The sequence below is a fragment of the Syzygium oleosum genome, unplaced genomic scaffold, assembly GCF_021117445.2.
Source record: "Syzygium oleosum isolate NSW1041296 unplaced genomic scaffold, Sole_v2.1 Sole_v2.06, whole genome shotgun sequence".
Taxonomy (NCBI): Eukaryota; Viridiplantae; Streptophyta; class Magnoliopsida; order Myrtales; family Myrtaceae; genus Syzygium; species Syzygium oleosum.
In genome coordinates, this window is record NW_026607490.1 from 11,048,585 (window position 1) to 11,069,595 (window position 21,011).

General features: G+C 43.9%; 1 protein-coding gene across 1 annotated transcript; it reads right to left on the bottom strand.

The window, feature by feature from the left end:
• Positions 1–16,599: 16,599 nt before the first annotated feature.
• On the bottom strand, positions 16,600–19,435 carry LOC115693065 (bidirectional sugar transporter SWEET9-like). Its single transcript, XM_030620039.2, has 6 exons — positions 19,269–19,435; positions 18,840–18,876; positions 18,523–18,733; positions 17,864–18,025; positions 17,625–17,744; positions 16,600–17,155 (listed from the first exon to the last, which is right to left on the bottom strand). The coding sequence occupies exons 1-6, from the start codon at positions 19,315–19,317 to the stop codon at positions 16,907–16,909; spliced, it is 828 nt and encodes a 275-aa protein (XP_030475899.1). The 5' UTR covers positions 19,318–19,435; the 3' UTR covers positions 16,600–16,906.
• Positions 19,436–21,011: the final 1,576 nt, after the last annotated feature.

A 21,011-nucleotide genomic window follows, 5' to 3' on the forward strand; every position in this document is an offset into this window, starting at 1 on the left:
CCTCTCCTCTCCCTCGTTTCGCACGAGCCGTGAGCTCGCCTCCGTGACCGCCGCGGGCCCAGCCGTCCCCGTCATCGCCGCTCGCCGGTCGGCTCCGCCGTCCAGCTCGCCGCCGTTCTGCCCCATCACCGCCGGTCCGCCACTTCCCCTCAGCCCCGATCCCTCTCTCCCTCACCCTCACCCCCTCGGCTCACTCTTTTTCTCCCACTTTCAGCTCGTTACCGCCGCATTGCCGTCGCCGTCGCCGTCACCGCTGCGTCGCCGCCGCCGTCGGTCGCCACCCCGACCAGCTAGCCAGCCCCGCCGTGCCCGGGCTTGCCCATGCCGTGGCCGACCCGTTGCCCGCGCGACCGGCGCGCGCCCGCTCGCCCGCTCGCCCGTCGTGCTCGTTGCCTTGCCGTCGCCCGGGCACGTTGCCCATTCTCGCTCGGCCGTGCGCCCGGGCACGCCTGTTCGGCCACCGCGCGGCGCGCGCTGGCACGCCGATCGGCCATTGTGCCCGCGTTGGCCGGCCACCGCGCCGGTTGGCCCGTACCCGCGCCTAGTTCGACATTGTTCGCCCGGGCCATTTTAGGCCCGAGCCTACTTTCTCCGGGCCAAACTTAGATAAGTGACTTCCTAAACCCTACCTAGTACTTTGGGTATTTTTAGACTTTGTTTATGATGTGATTAGTATCGGGTTAGGAATTAATTTAGACGTGGGCTAATTAGATTGAGTGTCCCCAATTGATAAATTATTGTGGTGATAATCGTGTGGCTAATTTAGTGATTGACTGAGGTAAATAGCATGACTGAATTGTCGTGGCGCTTGTGGGTGAATTGGAATTAATTGAATGTGTTGACTTGAATGTCGGGTCGGTGGACCGATGTGAGGAGCATGAATTGAGTTGACTGATGTGGCGTGCTAGATTGTCATTGGTGAAAGGGTGGTGATTGAAATTGATTTATATGACTAAGAGCATGGTGAATTTTGTGTTGTGGTGCATGTGCATGAGAAAAGCCCGGATCGATCGGAAGGCTGAGCCTGAGGCGTGTTTACGCGGGCTGTGAAAGGTGAGTTAGACCTGAGGCGTAGGTTACGCGGGTCATTGGAAAGGGAAAATGTCCTGAGGCGTGGTTACGCGGGACGGAGCCCGGTTTGATCTAAGGGCTGACCTGAGGCGCAGTAGCGCGGGTCGTAGGAAAGTGTGAAATGTCTAGCGAGGGACGGAGCCCGGCTTGATCTGAGGGCTGACCTGAGGCGCAGTAGCGCGGGTCGTGAGAATGAGCCTGAGGCGCAGTGGCACGGGCAGTGTGAAAGGACCTGGGAGGTCGTGAGTAAGTTGGCTGGACCACGCATGTTGCATAGTGTTTGATTATGGGGTGAATACTGCTAGGCATGGTATGGGACATGCCCAAGTGGTTTTACCTTATAATCGAGACACGCGCGAGTGTTATTGTATGATGCATGGGAAATTTTCTTGTGTGCTCTGAATATGAGTTATGCTGGATGCATTAATGTGATTTGACTATTATGCAGAGTTGGCGTGTGAATGGAGGCAAGGTATGTATGTTTATGTGATTTCTAGTGCGTCGTTGGTTAGGTTGTATGTTGAGACTTGTCTGGGTACGCATTGGCCTAGATGGGATTTAGGGTGTTGCTTATTGAGACTCGTTCTCACAGTTATTATATAACCATTTTCAGATCTGCGGCCGTGATTGATTGGAGACGCCACCAGGGTATCTCGGGGATGGAGGACGGGTCAAGTTACCCTATATTTTGTATGCCCCTCTTTTGTATAGCGAAGTAAGATATCCACCCACTGTTCCCTTTTGATGTTGTGTATTTAGAATTATTGTTTTGTGCTATCCCTTATCATTATTTATTGTCTGGGTTATTTAATTTCGCTTCCGCTTGCGTAGTTCGTTTGGGTCGGCGACGCGTCCTGGGACGTCGCGTTCAATACGACCGTCAAAGGGGTGTCGCGATGCTCGTTGGGGTTCGGGGCGTGACAGTTATACATATATTACTTATGCATTAACTGTAGGTGATGAGGTGGGGACAGATGAGCCTTCATCTTACTATGAGCCAATGGCTAGTAGTTAGTCGTCATAGTTGCTAAGGGCTGTGAGCGAAGAGATGGAATCACTCCATCAAATTGGACATGGCAACCGGTCGAAGTACCCATGAGCTAGAAGATTATTGGAAGCAAGAGGGTCTATATATGGAAGGAGGGCATTTCCAGTGTCAAGGTAGCAAGATATAATGCGAGATTTGTTGCGAAGAGATATACACAGTGGGAAGGCATTGACTACAATGGAGTGTTCTCTCTTGTGGTAAGACATACTTCTATTCGTATATTACTTACTTTAGTTGTTGCATAGGATATTGAGTTGGAATAGCTAGATGTGAAAACGTCGTTTCTTCATGGTGAGTTGGGGGAGCATATTTACATGAGATAGTTAGAAGGATTTGCTATTCCAAGTAAGGAAGACCATGTTTGCTTATTGAAGAAATCTTTATATGGGCTGAAATAGTCTCCTAAGCAATGGTATAAGCGTTTTGATGCTTTCATGGCTAGTCAGAATTATTCGAAAAGTCAGATTGATATCTGTATTTATTTTAGGAGATTAGAGGATGGGTTTTTGATTTATCTATTATTATATGTTGAAAATATGTTGATAGCAGTTAAGAATATATCTGATATTGATGTACTGAAGTGGCGGTTAAGTGCTAAATTTGATATGAAAAAGTTAAGTGTTCAAAATAAAATATTGGGTATGGAGATTTTGTGTGATACAATTGCAGGAGTTTTATGTCTGTCTCAAAAGAAATATATTAAGAAGCTTATAGCACATTTTAATAGGCAGTCAGCGAAATCTGTGACATCTTTAGCGAAGCGCTTTAAACTTTCAAATAAGTTATCATAACAAATTGAAGAGGATGAGCATATGTCTTGTATTCATCATTCTAGTGCAGTGGGAAGTATTATATCTTGGTATGCACCGGGACTGACATTTCATAAGCTGTGAATATAGTTAGCTGTTACATTAAGCGTCCTGGTAAAACTCATTGGGAATGTTACGGAAGCCAAGCGATCGAACAATAAAATAGACAAAACAAGAAAATAAATCAGACACCAGATTTACGTGGTTCGATCGCAGTGACTTATGTTAATAGGGAGAGCTGCACAAAATTCCACTATAGATCAAGCGATACAACGGAGATTACAACTACACTCGAGTCACTCAAATACTCTCGGTGTTTCCTAAGCCCTAATTACACTTAATAACTCACACAGTGTTTAACTCCACAATTCCTCACGAAATAATCTGTCAATCTCGCAAAGAAATTGACACAAATTCTTACCACAAGAATTTAATTAGCTTGAACACTAAAATTGATGTAATTGCACGAACGAAACCAATGCCAAGCACTCGAGTGAAAAACGGCGCTTCAAGAATACCCCATGTACAGAGGCATCGCTTCAAGGCTTCATTGACTGCACAAGTTCATCAACTATGGCAGCTTCTGTTTGTATCTATTCCTTCTCAACCAAGCCACACAACAAGCAAAAGCTTTTGGGATATATATATCTATCACAGCCTGAAGAAGTCCAATTCAGTCAGCACATTCCAATTCAAGTTGACCGAATATTGTCCACACGTTGGACGTTCCAATTTCAGCCCAACTCTCCAACATAATATAGAAAAGTTGATATTATCTTTGCAACTTTAACATGCCAACTTTGATTCTTGATCAAGATTCCAAATCGTAATCTGCTTTGCTTAATCTCAACATTTCCTATAATAAACCAGGCTTCTTTATAATTTATCTCGAATCGGGTTTTGTTTACGGGTTCAAACTCGAGACATTTTTAAACAGGAAAACTGTGAAGTGGATCTTCATATATCTAAAAAGGACAACAGACGTTGGTATAGTGTATCGAAGGGATGGGAATGGTGGTGAGACCACTGTTTATGTGGATTCGAATCACCCCGGTGACTTGAATGAGTGCAGGTCTTTAGCAGAGTATGTGTTTACGCTAGCAGGTGGTGCCGTGAGTGAGAAGGTGTCATTACAGAACTACATTGCCTTGTCATTGAATGAGGCATAGTACATTGGTGCTGACCTTTCTAACGAAGGAGACGATATGGCTAAAGGGTTTGTTTTTTGAATTTGGATTCGATCAGAAAAGTGATAATATACATTGTGATAACAAAGGTGTGATATATCTGGCATATGATCCGGTCTATCATGAGCGAATGAAGCATATCAATATAAAGTACCACTTCATCTGATATGTCTTAACGAAGGGTAAAGTTATGAAAAAGATCGCTACAGCGGAGAATCCAGCGGACATGATGACTAAGCATGTTCCTTTAGTAAAGCTCAAGCTTTGCTTGAACGCAATTGGTGTTTATAGAGAGTGAGCGCCCGTAGGGGCGTTGAGAGAGCAGCATAGATGATGAGTACTATGACTTGGCTTCAAACGTCGAGTCAAGGTGGAGAATTGTTAAATCATGTCTTGAGTTTGTGCCATTTACGAAGCCCGACCCGGTTGGATAAATATCCAAGTTTGACCGCTCTAAATTATTCAAGAAAGGGAGCTTGTGTTATGCTTAAAACAAAATAAAAAAAGAAACTCTCATGTAATAAAGGACAAAAGTCCGGGGAGATTGGCCACTGAGGCGACTAACATCCCCTTGACCCCGTCAAACGGTTGCAAAGCCGTTTAGGTGTGCGAAACACCTAGCCGGGGGAGGAAAGGTAAAACCTCCCAGCCGGTTCCTTTGGTTAGCATAACACTCGAGTGTGTGAGTAAGAATGCTCAGTCATCATGTCCGGTTGCTAGCTCTCCCCGGTTGATAGTCAACATGCTTAGTCATCATGTCCGGTTGGGAAACACTCGAGTGTGTAAGTGTTTGTAAATTTCAATTATTCGATTATAGTGGATAATTTGTGGCTAGCTCTGCCCGTGGATGTAGATGGACACTCGGACAAATCCACATAAATTTTAGTGACCTTTATATTTCATCATTTATTTCTCTAGTGCTTTTACATTGATTTAAATTGCAAGATCTCTTGCTTAGCTTCCGTGTTTGTTAATATTACAACAAAGAATCTATATTCAAGGTATCTAGTCTATGTTTGAATCTTGCATAATATCTGTAATTGTTTGTTGTCATACCTTCAGAGGCCATGGGAAGAGCTGCAACATCTCTTTCCAAACTGGCAGATACAGCACGGGAGGAGCTACCGAGCACAATGGCTGCTATTAGGCTCTCAGGCATGGAGATCAGTGATCTTACACTGGAGTAGAGCGATTCAACGTTATTATGTGCTCTTATTTGAGCTGAAGTCATGTTGATATAAGCAGCTAATCCATGCACCATATGGTGCATCCAAACTAATTCCATCAAGAATTAAGGGAATGACACGCATTTAGCTTCTCATTATCCAGTCACATGCACATCAAGCGATGTCGTTGAGTTCTGGAGCCTTGTCTGCACTTTTGTGGTGAAGTTCATGCTGAGGCATCCTTATTAAAACAGAAAGAGAACGACATTTGAAGCGCTTCAAACAGAAGAATGACTACAGAGCCGAATTCGTGCGAGTTAACAATTCTAAAAGGGTAAGATGTTTCATGCTGAATGTTAAGGTAAGACATGCTTTGATAGAGTCAAGTGAATGTGTATCCTGCATGAAGGATGATCAGTGCAAAGTTTACATGTAAGATCGGCATTCTTGAGTATCACTTTACGTAGACGAACATTTGTAACATGTAATCTGTCTCCACTCATAAGCCTGTTTTTTTTGTTATTATTAACTATTAAAAATTTAGAAGCTCTAATACCATGTTAGAAAATTGGGTTATGCGGAAGTATGATTTTGATATTAATGATAGTTTGTGTTTTGATGTGTGCGAGTGATGTGTGTATGGTCTAGTTAACGTAGAGGAATAAATACTTCGAGGAATATAGGAAAGGTTTTATGGGACAAGGATTTTTCACTAGATTATGAAAATGGTACTACAAATATATTGTCACGCCCCGAACCCTAATGGGCACGTGACGCCCCTTACCTGGTCGATGAGTGCGACGTCCCAGGAATGTCGCCGACCTCAAATTCTCATCAGAGATTTACAACCACAGCGGATATTACAATTAATCCCGGACAATATAAAAACTGGGGAAAGTATTAAGGGAGAATATACATATCCATATCTCATTTCCAAACTTATACCAAAATATTTACAATTACAAAGCCACTCCAACACTTACACGCCACCATATAAACAAGTGCCCGCCACACTACTACGGTCAGTAACAAAAAGGGTCTATGACCTGATCAACTTTCCATCCAAAAATGGTACTCACAAAAACCCATCCTCTAAACGGATATTACTTCCTACGCCCCTTACTAGGCGTCCATTCTGAATCCGATTCTTCGTCCTCTGAGTCGGAATCCCCTTGTATCGTCCCATCTACTGAGGGCTCCGAAACGTTCTGGTGGCGGCGGCGGAATATTCATCGCTCAGGCGGGGGATCTGAAATGGTTTGGTTTATACAACCATGAGACACTTCTCAATAAGTTGTAACCTAAACCCTACCTAGGCTATCACGTTATTCCAGACATAGATAAGCTCATAACCAATCAATCCACCACAAAACACACGAATACACATACCTGGACTCTCGACACACGCAGCCTGCACATTAGTCCACTATAAAAATTTATTTTGAAAACACAAGACACAACATACAAATTTTCCACAAATCATTCACCAACGAACATAACACGATTTCGATCCACTCAACATACGCCCATTCCACCTCCACTTTCTCATTCTTTCCATTCTCAATTCTCCTTTCCCATAATACTCGCCAGTGACCCGCGTAAACCTACACGCCTCAGGTACACTGCGACCACTCATTACTTCCCACATCACTCGCCAGTGACCCGCGTAAACGTACACGCCTCAGGTACACTGCGACCACTCATTACTTCCCACATCACTCGCCAGTGACCCGCGTAAACGTACACGCCTCAGGTACACTGCGACCACTCATTACTTCCCACATCACTCGCCAGTGACCCGCGTAAACGTACACGCCTCAGGTACACTGCGACCAATACTCAGCCCGCACCAAATGCGACAGGCCTACATGATCGGAACCCGAGCTTATAATGCCTCGGTCCAATCCCGGTCTCACCCGAGCTGATCGTGCCTCGGACCGAACTCAATCATGCTCTTTCGAGCCTCAGCCCGTGCCAAATGCAACAGACCTACATGATCGTTGCCCGAGCTTATGATACTCGGCCCGATCCCAACTCACTTTCTCATGCCATTGCCTCAAATTCCGTGCACACTTGCACCCCACACTTCACCACATCACCATTTTCACACAAAAACACATTCTCGCGTAAAACAGTATTTTTCTTTGTTCAAATGCTTTCAAATCATTTTCAGCCCTTCACGGGATTTTCATAAAATTCCAAGACGGACCTAACGGCACCAATTACGCGTCAAACGACTCACCACAGCACAGTAAACAGTACACCCACAGCTCGTGAACAGTAATTTCTGCACAACTCGTGAACAGTAATTTCTGCACTCAAACCATAAAATCACACTTCCGACTCTTCACGATACTTACATAAAACTCCGAGCCGGACTCAACGGGACCATTCTCATACCCAATAGCACACCACAGCACACTAAACCCCAATTCACAGCATTGATCGGCCCCAAATTTTCCACCGAAATCCTCGAAATTCAAACCTAGGGCCCGTAATTCAACTTAGCCCGCAAAATCACAACAACCCGCGTCTATCTAAACCCGAAACAACCCGATCTACTAGGCGAGGGTTTAGATCACAACTTACCTCGTTCTAGACTCTCTCGGCTAGAACAAAAGCGGCGGTAAAACTTGAAATCCGACGAAGGCTTGCGGCGGCGGCGACAATCGGCGACGATCGGCGAGCCGTGGCTTGCGGCGGTGTCCACGGCGGCTAAGAGGGCCCACAGCCAGAGATGGAAAGAGAGAGAGAGTGTCACGGTTGGGTGGGGATGAGGCGGTGAGGACGGCGGCTTGGGCGCGGCGGCGGTCCGGCGGACGTACGGATGGCGGCTTGGGGCGCGGTGGTGATCGGCGGAGGGAGAGGGAGAGTGATCGGTGGAGAGGGAGAAGTCTCACGGTGGAAAGGGGGAAATTTCACGATGGGGGAGAGAGAAGAAATGAGGGGAGAGAAAGAATGGTCTAGCTTTTTCTTCAAGCTTTGACCCAAAATATCTAGGGCACAAATGACCAAAATGCCCCTTGACCCTAAAACTACCTTCTCTTTAATACTCAAGGGTAAAATGGTCCAATTCTCCGTTTCTTGCCCAAATCGAATTTTTCCGAAGGATTTAAGCGCACCAAAAATTCACACGTGTCACGTGCAACGTCGTCCTGGCGTTCCGTCATGACTTCCTAATTTTCCGGTGTCCAATTTGGGCAAAATTTCAATAATTAAATTCTATTAAACGCAACTCGAGCGTTTCTCGAGCTAACGGGCGGCTTGCTGGGGAAATTCGTGAAATCGACTCATGACTGATACTAAATCGAGTCACGTGCAAGTCCATTCGGTACGTGACGACCTCGGTTGTCATTAAAATCGCAAAGATCAATCACTTGATCCGAGGGGTACGATCGTTCAGTATAATTTTGGAATCATTCGTCAAGTCGCTTCGTGGTCCAACGGAATCACTCGCGATCCACTACTAGAACAGTGGCAAACTGATCCCTAACTATCCTTGGATCGGCCAACAGTGGCTCAAAATATCACTTACGCGATTTAATGGTCGAAATCCATTCACGATCGAATTTTCTCTAGTCGCGCGAATTTAATTCCCCTATTAGCCTTTACCTAATGGTTAGCATTCCCAGGAATGATCAGTTCCGGGCGAGAATTTACTGCGAGCACATCTCATAAAACTCAATTATTCAATAAATTCCAATTGGTGGAATTTCGGAATGTCTCAATCTTCCCCTCTTATAAAATTTTGTCCTCGAAATTTACAATCCAATTAACTACCAAACAATTGGGGATAATAACGTTGCATTTATTCCTCTCCTTCCCAGGTCACACCTTCAGTCCCGTGGTGCTCCCAGATAGTCTTGACCGTCGGGATTGTCTTGTTCTTCAAGACTCGTTCATTCCGGTCCTCAATTTTTTTTTTTCCAAACACACAATAAACACAAAATGGCTATTTTTCTCTAACCAAACGACGTCAAATCGATTCCGGTCCTTCACGGAACTTTCTCACCATTAAATATCGGTTCTAAAAATCCAACTTGCGTCCCGAACTAGTCATCACAGTCCATGAACAGTAATTTACAGCTTGTGAACAGTGATTCGCAGCCCCTATTTTCTGAATTTCCAATAAATAATGCCCGAATTAAATCCCAAGGCCCGCCATAAAATTTTCACTCCCCATTCACGCAATTCCGCACCTAATTCCATACTGATTTTGTCCGAAAATTACCCGTCAATACCCGAAGTCCTAAATCGGGTTTAGAGCGCGTCTTACCCGCGTTCTAGACTACCGCGGCTTTTTCTTAGTAGCGTCCATCCCAACAACCTTCTGTATCTCTGGGTCCATAACTTCAAATTTGGATTCTAAGTCTCGTACTTTCTCCAACAAAATCCACTCCTTGACCATCAAATGCGCGATGCTTGATTTCCAGCTCAACGCATCCGCAACTTGGTTTACCTTTCCGAGGTGATAAAAAATATTACCATCTCAGTCTTTTACCATTTCCATCCCACGTCACTATCTCACATTCGACTCTTTCTGTGACAATAAATACTTAAAGCTCTGATCGTCAGTATAAATTTAAAATCTCCCCGCATAAATAATGTCGCTAAATCTTCACGGCGAACACTATTGCGGCTATCTCCAAGTCGTGCGTCGGATAATTTAATTCTTGTGGTCTCAACTGTCTGAATGCATAGGCTACCACCCGCCCATGTTGCATCAATACACACTCTAATTCTTTCAACTACGCACCACCGTAAATTAATAGTGTCCGTACCTCGTTCTGAATGCCGTCTTCGGTATATCCTCCTTTCTAATTTTCAACTGATGATACCCCGTTCTCAAATCAATCTTAGAGGACACTGAAACTCCTTGTAACTGATCAAACAAATCATCAATCCTCGGCAATTCTTGAGGAAACACATCGGGATATTCACACACTACCGCTATATCCTCAAGTCTTGGTTCTTCAGCCTTTGAATCCACTATTATAGCTAGAAATCCTTAACATCCCTCATATAACAATTTTGTCATTTCCACCGAGGATAACAACGGAATCGAGGGTCCTCCTCAACTTCCTACCCATTAAAATTTCCGAATATCCAACAGGATTAATTTGAATCACTCTGCTATGACAATCCATTACGGCCTTCTACTTAGACAACCGATCCATTCCTATTATCACCTCAAAGTCGTACATATCTAGAACCGCTAAATTGATCAATTCCTCCCTAATCCCAATCACAGTCTTATAGTTTGGACACTCCAACGAAATCAACATCCTATCATTTCAGTGAGTCGTCACACATAATACGATATCAAGCAATTGCGGTTCTAACTCAATCAAATCAATAAACTGTTTCGCTACGAAGGGATGAGATGCTCCAAGATCAAATAAAACATACGCAGCATGGTTGCACAGAGAAATCGTACCTGTAACAACCCCCGGTGCGTTCTCAGCCTCTCGTCTAGCCATCGCATACACTCGTCCTTGCGCTGGAGGCCTATTCTGATTCAGATTCGTTGTCTGGGCCGCTCCAGCTTGATTCTCATTCCGAGGTGGCGGTACAGCAGGCGACCTATTCTGCCTGGGATTGGGACAATTCTTTATATGATGCCCAAATCCTCCACATCCAAAGCAAGCTCCACCCCTAGTTGGACAAGGTCCATTCCCGTGTCTACCTCCACAAATCCTACACGGACCATTCCCAATCCGAATTGGCTTTTCAATATTCCTTTTTGCTAGTGGAGTGAAACGCCTATTATCCACCATCGGCCTCTTCTCAGGATTACGATTATTCCAACCCTGGATAAACCTCGATCCAGATGCAGCGGCTCTATCCATTTGATCCCGCTCAAGAATCTGGGCCCTATCAAATATCTGCTCGTACGTTCCCAAGTTTACTAATAACAATTGGCTGCGGATATCAGCCCTCAATCCATCCAGAAATCTTCGCGCCTTATCCTCGGGATGTTCCACCATTCTCGGCGCGAACTTAGATAATCTCGCGAATTCCGCCTCATACTGATCTACCGTCATCTGGCCCTGGTGGAGTCTCATAAAATCCGCGAGTTTTCTTTCTCTAGCACTAGCTGAAAAATATTTCTCATAAAATTTCTCAGTAAAAACAGCCCAAGTTTTGGCAGTACCTTCAGGAAAAATCCTACCCTTGGTGGCTTTCCACCAATCATTCGCATTATCCTGTAGCTGATACACTGCCAAAGTCACCCTTTCGTGATCATTACACTCCAGCACCTCAAAAGCCTTCTCCAATTCCTCTACCCATCTAGGTGCAGCCTCCGGGTCACCTTTCCCAGAAAACTTAGGCGGTTTCAGCTTTATAAACTGCTCTACCAGTTGGTGCATAGGTCTATTAACAACCGCTTGTCCCTGCCCTTGATGCTCATCATCATTAGCAACAACAGTAGCCTCGGCGGCCTCGGCAACTTGGGCAATCGGAGAACCTCTTTCCTGAGTCTGCTGTTCTAACAGATTTCCAATTCGTTCCAACGTCCTCATAATGACTTCCATTCGAGGATCCTCAACGGGTCTAACTTCCACTCCAGGGTCCACTGCAGCACCAATATCCACTCTAGGATTCTCTACTGCTCTAGCACCCATTCCGAGGTCCTCGACAGTCCTAGCTCGAGAACGACCTCGACCTCTCGTTCCTCTTCCTGCGCCCCTTCTTGGGACTCTTCCTACGCCTCTTCCTTCACTACTCATCGTCTCAATTCTACCACTCTACTACCTGCCGTAATTCCACTCAGGAATTAGCGATCTAAACCAACTAGATCAATCTAGTTCTAAACAGTGAATTAACACAGGAATTCACTCAGCAGGCACTCAACTCAACACAACATTCAATTCAAACAATCAATCATAACAGATACTCTGGAATACGTGTAGCACTATGTATATCTATGGCTCACTAAAGTCTCCCAAAATTCCTACCCCAAATCTCTGTTCCTTATCACTCCAATTCGACCAATCTTAGATCGAGCTGACCGTGCTCTGATACCAATTCAAACGGGGATGTCACGCCCCGAACCCTAATGGGCACGTGACGCCCCTTACCTGGTCGATGAGTGCGACGTCCCAGGAATGTCGCCGACCTCAAATTCTCATCAGAGATTTACAACCACAGCGGATATTACAATTAATCCCGGACAATATAAAAACTGGGGAAAGTATTAAGGGAGAATATACATATCCATATCTCATTTCCAAACTTATACCAAAATATTTACAATTACAAAGCCACTCCAACACTTACACGCCACCATATAAACAAGTGCCCGCCACACTACTACGGTCAAGTAACAAAAAGGGTCTATGACCGATCAACTTTCCATCCAAAAATGGTACTCACAAAAACCCATCCTCTAAACGGATATTACTTCCTACGCCCCTTACTAGGCGTCCATTCTGAATCCGATTCTTCGTCCTCTGAGTCGGAATCCCCTTGTATCGTCCCATCTACTGAGGGCTCCGAAACGTTCTGGTGGCGGCGGCGGAATATTCATCGCTCAGGCGGGGGATCTGAAATGGTTTGGTTTATACAACCATGAGACACTTCTCAATAAGTTGTAACCTAAATCCTACCTAGGCTATCACGTTATTCCAGACATAGATAAGCTCATAACCAATCAATCCACCACAAAACACACGAATACACATACCTGGACTCTCGACACACGCAGCCTGCACATTAGTCCACTATAAAAATTTATTTTGAAAACACAAGACACAACATACAAATTTTCCACAAATCATTCACCAACGAACATAACACGATTTCGATCCACTCAACATACGCCCATTCCACCTCCACTTTCTCATTCTTTCCATTCTCAATTCTCCTTTCCCATAATACTCGCCAGTGACCCGCGTAAACCTACACGCCTCAGGTACACTGCGATCACTCATTACTTCCCACATCACTCGCCAGTGACCCGCGTAAACGTACACGCCTCAGGTACACTGCGACCACTCATTACTTCCCACATCACTCGCCAGTGACCAGCGTAAACGTACACGCCTCAGGTACACTGCGACCACTCATTACTTCCCACATCACTCGCTAGTGACCCGCGTAAACGTACACGCCTCAGGTACACTGCGACCAATACTCAGCCCGCACCAAATGCGACAGGCCTACATGATCGGAACCCGAGCTTATAATGCCTCGGTCCAATCCCGGTCTCACCCGAGCTGATCGTGCCTCGAACCGAACTCAATCATGCTCTTTCGAGCCTCAGCCCGTGCCAAATGCAACAGACCTACATAATCGTTGCCCGAGCTTATGATACTCGGCCCGATCCCAACTCACTTTCTCATGCCATTGCCTCAAATTCCGTGCACACTTGCACCCCACACTTCACCACATCACCATTTTCACACAAAAACACATTCTCGCGTAAAACAGTATTTTTCTTTGTTCAAATGCTTTCAAATCATTTTCAGCCCTTCACGGGATTTTCATAAAATTCCAAGACGGACCTAACGGCACCAATTACGCGTCAAACGACTCACCACAGCACAGTAAACAGTACACCCACAGCTCGTGAACAGTAATTTCTGCACAACTCGTGAACAGTAATTTCTGCACTCAAACCATAAAATCACACTTCCGACTCTTCACGATACTTACATAAAACTCCGAGCCGGACTCAACGGGACCATTCTCATACCCAATAGCACACCACAGCACACTAAACCCCAATTCACAGCATTGATCGGCCCCAAATTTTCCACCGAAATCCTCGAAATTCAAACCTAGGGCCCGTAATTCAACTTAGCCCGCAAAATCACAACAACCCGCGTCTATCTAAACCCGAAACAACCCGATCTACTAGGCGAGGGTTTAGATCACAACTTACCTCGTTCTAGACTCTCTCGGCTAGAACAAAAGCGGCGGTAAAACTTGAAATCCGACGAAGGCTTGCGGCGGCGGCGACAATCGGCGACGATCGGCGAGCCGTGGCTTGCGGCGGTGTCCACGGCGGCTAAGAGGGCCCACAGCCAGAGATGGAAAGAGAGAGAGAGTGTCACGGTTGGGTGGGGATGAGGCGGTGAGGACGGCGGCTTGGGCGCGGCGGCGGTCCGGCGGACGTACGGATGGCGGCTTGGGGCGCGGTGGTGATCGGCGGAGGGAGAGGGAGAGTGATCGGTGGAGAGGGAGAAGTCTCACGGTGGAAAGGGGGAAATTTCACGATGGGGGAGAGAGAAGAAATGAGGGGAGAGAAAGAATGGTCTAGCTTTTTCTTCAAGCTTTGACCCAAAATATCTAGGGCACAAATGACCAAAACGCCCCTTGACCCTAAAATTACCTTTTCTTTAATACTTAAGGGTAAAATGGTCCAATTCTCCGTTTCTTGCCCAAATCGAATTTTTCCGAAGGATTTAAGCGCACCAAAAATTCACACGTGTCACGTGCAACGTCGTCCTGGCGTTCCGTCATGACTTCCTAATTTTCCGGTGTCCAATTTAGGCAAAATTTCAATAATTAAATTCTATTAAACGCAACTCGAGCGTTTCTCGAGCTAACGGGCGGCTTGCTGGGGAAATTCGTGAAATCGACTCATGACTGATATTAAATCGAGTCACGTGCAAGTCCGTTCGGTACGTGACGACCTCGGTTGTCATTAAAATCGCAAAGATCAATCACTTGATCCGAGGGGTACGATCGTTCGGTATAATTTTGGAATCATTCGTCAAGTCGCTTCGTGGTCCAACGGAATCACCCGCGATCCACTACTAGAACAGTGGCGAACTGATCCCTAACTATCCTTGGATCGGCCAACAGTGGCTCAAAATATCACTTACGCGATTTAATGGTCGAAATCCATTCACGATCGAATTTTCTCTAGTCGCGCGAATTTAATTCCCCTATTAGCCTTTCCCTAATGGTTAGCATTCCCAGGAATGATCAGTTCCGGGCGAGAATTTACTGCGAGCACATCTCATAAAACTCAATTATTCAATAAATTCCAATTGGTGGAATTTCGGAATGTCACATATATAGTTGATGGAGGAGTATTGGTGGAAGAGCTAAGAATGTGTATTCTTGAGCTCACTCCCCCCACTCGGTAGAGGGTTAAACCCCACACCATTACATGAACGAGTACAAACTCTATATATAGAGCAATTCCATCAACATAGTGCAGATATTTTTTTGCAAGTTGGAGATTATTGTATTACAAGCTCTAGTGCTCTCTACACACTTCCTTTGCCAGCCAAGGACTAGATTTTTTTTTTCTTTTTGGATTCTTCTTGACTTCTCTTTGCTTGTATTCACGTGAGTCTTCAAGATTCAACTAGTAGTTTCTATATTTAGTTTAGAGAAAATGGATCACAATTTCCAACATTAACATGACGTGGGTCAGGTGCTGATAATCTTCCTTTTTCTTTATCCTCTTTTTAGCCAGGAGACAGATGATGGAGTAAATAAATCAGCTCAAGCTGTGCTGGTTGCAGAAGCCGGAGTTAGACAGATCGGTTGTCTTGTTTGAGAATAGACCATCCGTATGTATTAGTCCTTCCTCTTGGTACAATATCGGTCCATGACCTCCTAAAATAACTTTGTAACCGCTTGTTCTCACAATGTCTGAATTATGTTCACAAATGCTTAATGCATTGATGATTCAAGAGAGAGCTAGCATGCCAATTATCTCGTTACAACCTGCTATTGCAGGAGCTGCAAAGAAAACATCTTGTGCTGGTGGTCAGGCGACAAATACGTTCATCAATATGATTTCTCAAGGTGAGTTCAGCCCAGAGAGCAAGGATGAGTGGAATTGATAGGGTAGAAACATAAGCTTACTAATTATCCATGAAGTGTATAGAACATCAACATCGGCAAAGATGGTCTGTTTTGTTGGTTGAAGATAGAGCAGTCTCCATAGAATATATCTCCTGTTATGCTCAGAGGGAATAAGTGCCAAGTACAGATTGTTAGTAGCCAGAGTTATTCCTGTTCACCGTTCTCTAGATGCTCAATAATGCAAAGAAAACTCTCCTTTGGCTTTATGCATAGCATTTCTTTAATTGCTTAAAAAGGTTAGTGTATTCGGACATCGTAGTTTCCATAAGCTACTCGGGAAGTATAAGAGATCGGTCCAATCTCTCTCTACGACATTGGTTCTTCAGATCATTCTCAAAGTCAGATAACTTGAGATCTCCTCATCATCGGAGATGAAGTGATATCATATAAGCGCATCAACTGTCTGTGATCAGAATATATGGTCAGTAAAGGCATACTTGAAGCATCCGATCGAAGGGATAAGGGAGATCCAGAAAGGAAAATGTGTCGACAGGAAGATTATTTTCGTCAAATCCATTGCTTCAATAAAATGTCGAATACAGTAGAAGTTTCGAGTACTGATTATGGATGATATCTTTCTCCTTCGATGATGGTATCAGCCATATGAATCCTGTCATCCCCTTTGCTGTCATTATGCAGCCATCTATCTCCTCTCAGACGAAGTAACATTATCCCCCTTAATGAAATCAAATACAAATAAAATGCAAGAGAATGTCACACTCCATAGTTTCTAAGACCCCAACTTGCTGGGTGGTTATTTGATTGCTTATCACTTGTTAGAGAGAAGAGGATTCATCAAACGTTGTTGTTTGGTTCAACTTGTTTGCCAGTGGGAAAATTATCCATTTCTGTGAATTGTGGTTGGTGCTGTGAAGTTGGACACAGCTCCGCACTGTGGATGGAAGTCAGCATCTTCATGTCTAGAGACACTGCTTGTTGATTGTTCCTCTCATTTGTCTCTGCCATTTTCTTGTTCCCATTTTTGTATGTCATGTAGAGGATCATTTGAGTGATGCCAAGCAAGAATCCCAGTGTATTTGGTAGCTGAAATACCCAATTGAACCCCCATTTTAATTTCAAAGTCAGCAAAAAGTATATGAGAGGGATAGAGGTGTTGTATGCGTTTGAAATTTAATACTAAAGTAATGGATAGACTCCGATGACAGACTGATACATAAGGTCAATCATAAAATAGATAAACAGGATTCAAGTATCATGTTTCCGAGTCTAGGTTTAGCCTATTCATTGTTTATTTGTTTATGCTTAAATGGGCACGGTCGAAGTAAGAAATACAAGAATTCAACTTAACATGTTCACTAGAAATCTCAGGAACTATGACCGCGCAGAAAAAGATTCACATTCATGGTGCAAGGTTTGCTGGTGCATCCGTGTAAGTTTGTAAATCAAAGTCAGGTCTATACAAATCGCCCCATGTACAGGACATCGCTATAAAGTTGCATGTACAATGGAAAGCATTAGAGTTGAATGATTGAGAGAGTTAAATGGTACTTACAGCAATGAACATGTCCTTGACGAAGAGTCCGTAGAAGAACCAGGTGGTAGCACAGAGGGTCAGGAAGAAGGACAGAGTGAATGGCATGAACTCCACACTTTTTGTCTTTATCACCCTCCTCTGCACAGAACACAAGATTACACACTCAAAATTGAAACTCTTGTTTTGGACTGGTTTTGTAGTTGTAGCAGGTGCAAAGTGCCGCATCTCTAAAATTATTGCATAAAATGAAGGAATACCATGATGCTCAAAGGCGCGGCAAACACGGCGAGATTGAAGGCCGCGCAGATCCATCCGACAGCATTGATTCGCTGCCGACCCTTGAGAAGAAAGATGGTCAGTCCCATCATCACTCCGAAACCTCCTATATTGAACACCAGCAGCAACTTCGCCGTGTACATCTGCTCAGATTGATTATTTACACAAATTTTCTTCAGATTTAGTTGTGATTGGAGAAAAGTTATAATTTTGTAGAAGTTTTTCCTTTTTATTCCTCGTCGGATAAATTTCGGAAGAATTGTTTCCCTTTTTTGTTTTTGCATATCTTCTTATATGTAGGAAATACATATATATTCAAGAAGGGCTAACATGTGAGGATGCTAGAAAGCTTTAGTTATTCAACGAATACGTGAAAACACAAACTTCACGCCAAAAACGAGTGCATAACCACTATTCTAGCTTGTAATAACAAGAGAGAGAACAAATTGAGACAATAGTTTTTCCCTCTAGATCCAGCTTTCAGAGCCTGTCATAATCTGCTCTAACACTCGAACTTCGCAAGCTAATGAACAACACTTGGGTAACGTAACAAAGGGACAATAGTTTGCTACAGTTTAAAGCGCAAAAGCAGTAAGAGAGAGAGAGAGAGAGAGAGAGAGAGAGAGAGAGAGAGAGAGACCTTCTCTTTGGTGGAGGCATAGATCAAGAAGAGAAGAAGATAGGCCAGTTCAATGACGATGCCAATGGCATTGATGCTGATGATCATAGTGGCATTGGTCTTGAGGACTCCATAGTACAAGAGCAAAGATGCGCTCGAAAGTGCCACCACATATGGGATCGACTGATACCCATCCGACGACTTCTTCTTGTGGATTGTGTAAAATGTCGGGCTGCCAAAAACAAAAATGTAGGAAAAATTCCCAAATTCATACTAAGATACCTTGTTATGGTCAAATGACAGAAGGGACCCAAATGAAGAGTTGGAGGAGATCTTACATTGGTGCCAAGAATACCAAAAAGGACACGATGTTGCCTTCATAGATTCAACAGAAAAGGAGACGAGAAATGTTAGCATCGTTCGTAGAACTCGAATAATAAAAAAGAGATGTTAAAAATGATTCTTATGTTTTGAATTCGATCATATCCATCGGATCTTGTCAGCCCGCATGAGACCATGCTCACCATATATTCAACTCTAGTACAATGGACTCGTCTTATTCTTTGACGGGACAACATAAATTTTTCGTCATAGGATCGGGATAATCATACAAGACAGAACATATGAAATATCACTCACCCAGATCATCAATATACATGGACGTGTGTCATGCAATCGGTGTCATACGTGAAACGTTTCCCTAACTTATCAATTCAACCTAATGAAGATTGACAAGAGTGCTGCTCATCACGAATGAAGTTGTGTACCTAAGAGACCAAATATGAAAGCCAGCTGCTGAGCATGCGAGAACGCCATATGATCTTGGACAGAAGTATTTTAGAGAATTATAAATAAAAATTCTTTCCTTCTTTTTTTTTTTCTTTTTGAGGGGGGTGTTTGAGGAAGCTCTTCGAAGCCTTAAAACGAATGGCTCAACGCTACAAAGAACTTGAGTTTAGATTGTTGCTGATGGAGATGCTTATATAGGCGCAGAGGTTATGGTGCTAGTGTTAGGCCAGTGTTGTTTAAGGTTCGTGGTGATTCTTTGTTCTTAGCCAGTACCAAATGAGAAACGGAGTTTGGGTGTCCGACGTCGAGAAAGTTACATGTTTGGTTGCTATTTGCCTATTGTTGGCAGCCTGCCAAATACAACGTTGTCATGAAAATTACATCTTCACACAATCCGATCCCTTCAAGTTTCCTAAGTACATGTCTTTGAACAAAGCGAAAAAAAGAAAGAAAAGCATATATTGAAATGAGTTGACATCTACAAAGAGAGGTTGCATGTGTTAAAGGATTTGAATACCCGGAAAAAGGATAATATCTGGCTACCGCTCGGGCAGAAGTTGAGTGCGGACGTGGAATCTCTTCACTACACATTATTTCGTTCGGTGCCTCAATATACCTTAACCATTAACTTATGTAAATGAGAATTTAATTAACAGCCTGAGATTTGTCGAGAGATCAAGGGGAGCACCATTTGGGAGAAATACTCTCCACCCAGTTAGCACTTACATGTACTCCTACTTTTTGAACTTTATATACATGTATAGTTTGACTGTATTAAAGTTTCTTCAGAATTTTACTCTATAGAATGACACAACTGAAATTGAATACGGTACATCTTGTATTCAAATCACAATAACTCTCGTCCCAGTAACCTAGGTCACGCTAGTCACCTTATGGCCAGGACTTTGCCTAATGCATGTGACGAGGCGACTTATGTGTATCTATGAGAATTAGTCAAGCAGGAAAGTTCAAACACTCATAAACTAAATATACGAGTTTAGGAGACATTCCCGTGTTAAAAGTTGTGTGGGCAATGCTTTATTCTAGAAGCTTAAAATTAAAATTTTCAAGATTTCCAAGTTGCATCTTATTGTTCTTGATGGGTAGTCAATAAACACTTCCATCACGGAAACTGTTCAAAGGTGCGAAAGAGCTGTGATAGATTCCTACGTTAGGCCAAAAGAATGTAGGGTAAAGGGAAAAAATCTATAGGATTTGCTCTCCTTATAGCTAACCCTAAATGGGTACTCGATTTCTAGGACTATGGGAACTCTCGCGCGCGCCGTTCTCCATTACACATGCAATGTGGGGTTTTGACATTTTCTGAGGTTGTCACGACTTCATGTCCTCACCAGCCCTTATTAATGCACATACAAGATGGCCCTTGTATTGCCCCGTGTGCCACATCATGAATTAACCATTTTTATATTGGGGTGTGGTTCATATTGTCCATCAATAAAAAGGTACGGGGTCCCGCTAGTGCTTCCCGATAAGCCGACGGGGATCTAGAGGATCGCCTTAGCAGGAGTCTTAGGGAGTAGCACCCCTGGACCGCCAGAGAGCTTTTATAGTTTGAGTTAGTATTTTATTGATAGTTTGGGTTTGGGCCTATAAATAGTTATCACTTATATATAATCTCTTTTTCTTGTAAATTAAGAATTGTTACAGAGAAATGAGATGTGCTAATTATAGTGGGATCCATTGCTGGATGTAGCCTGGTT

Coding starts and splice junctions, on each gene's coding strand:
- LOC115693065 (XM_030620039.2), bottom strand. CDS start 19,317: ATGGCGTTCTCGCATGCTCAGCAGCTGGCTTTCATATTTGGTCTCTTA. Junction 18,734..18,839: donor TTGGTATTCTTGGCACCAAT/GTAAGATCTCCT, acceptor TGTTTTTGGCAG/CCCGACATTTTACACAATCC. Junction 17,745..17,863: donor CCGCGCCTTTGAGCATCATG/GTATTCCTTCAT, acceptor TGTTCTGTGCAG/AGGAGGGTGATAAAGACAAA.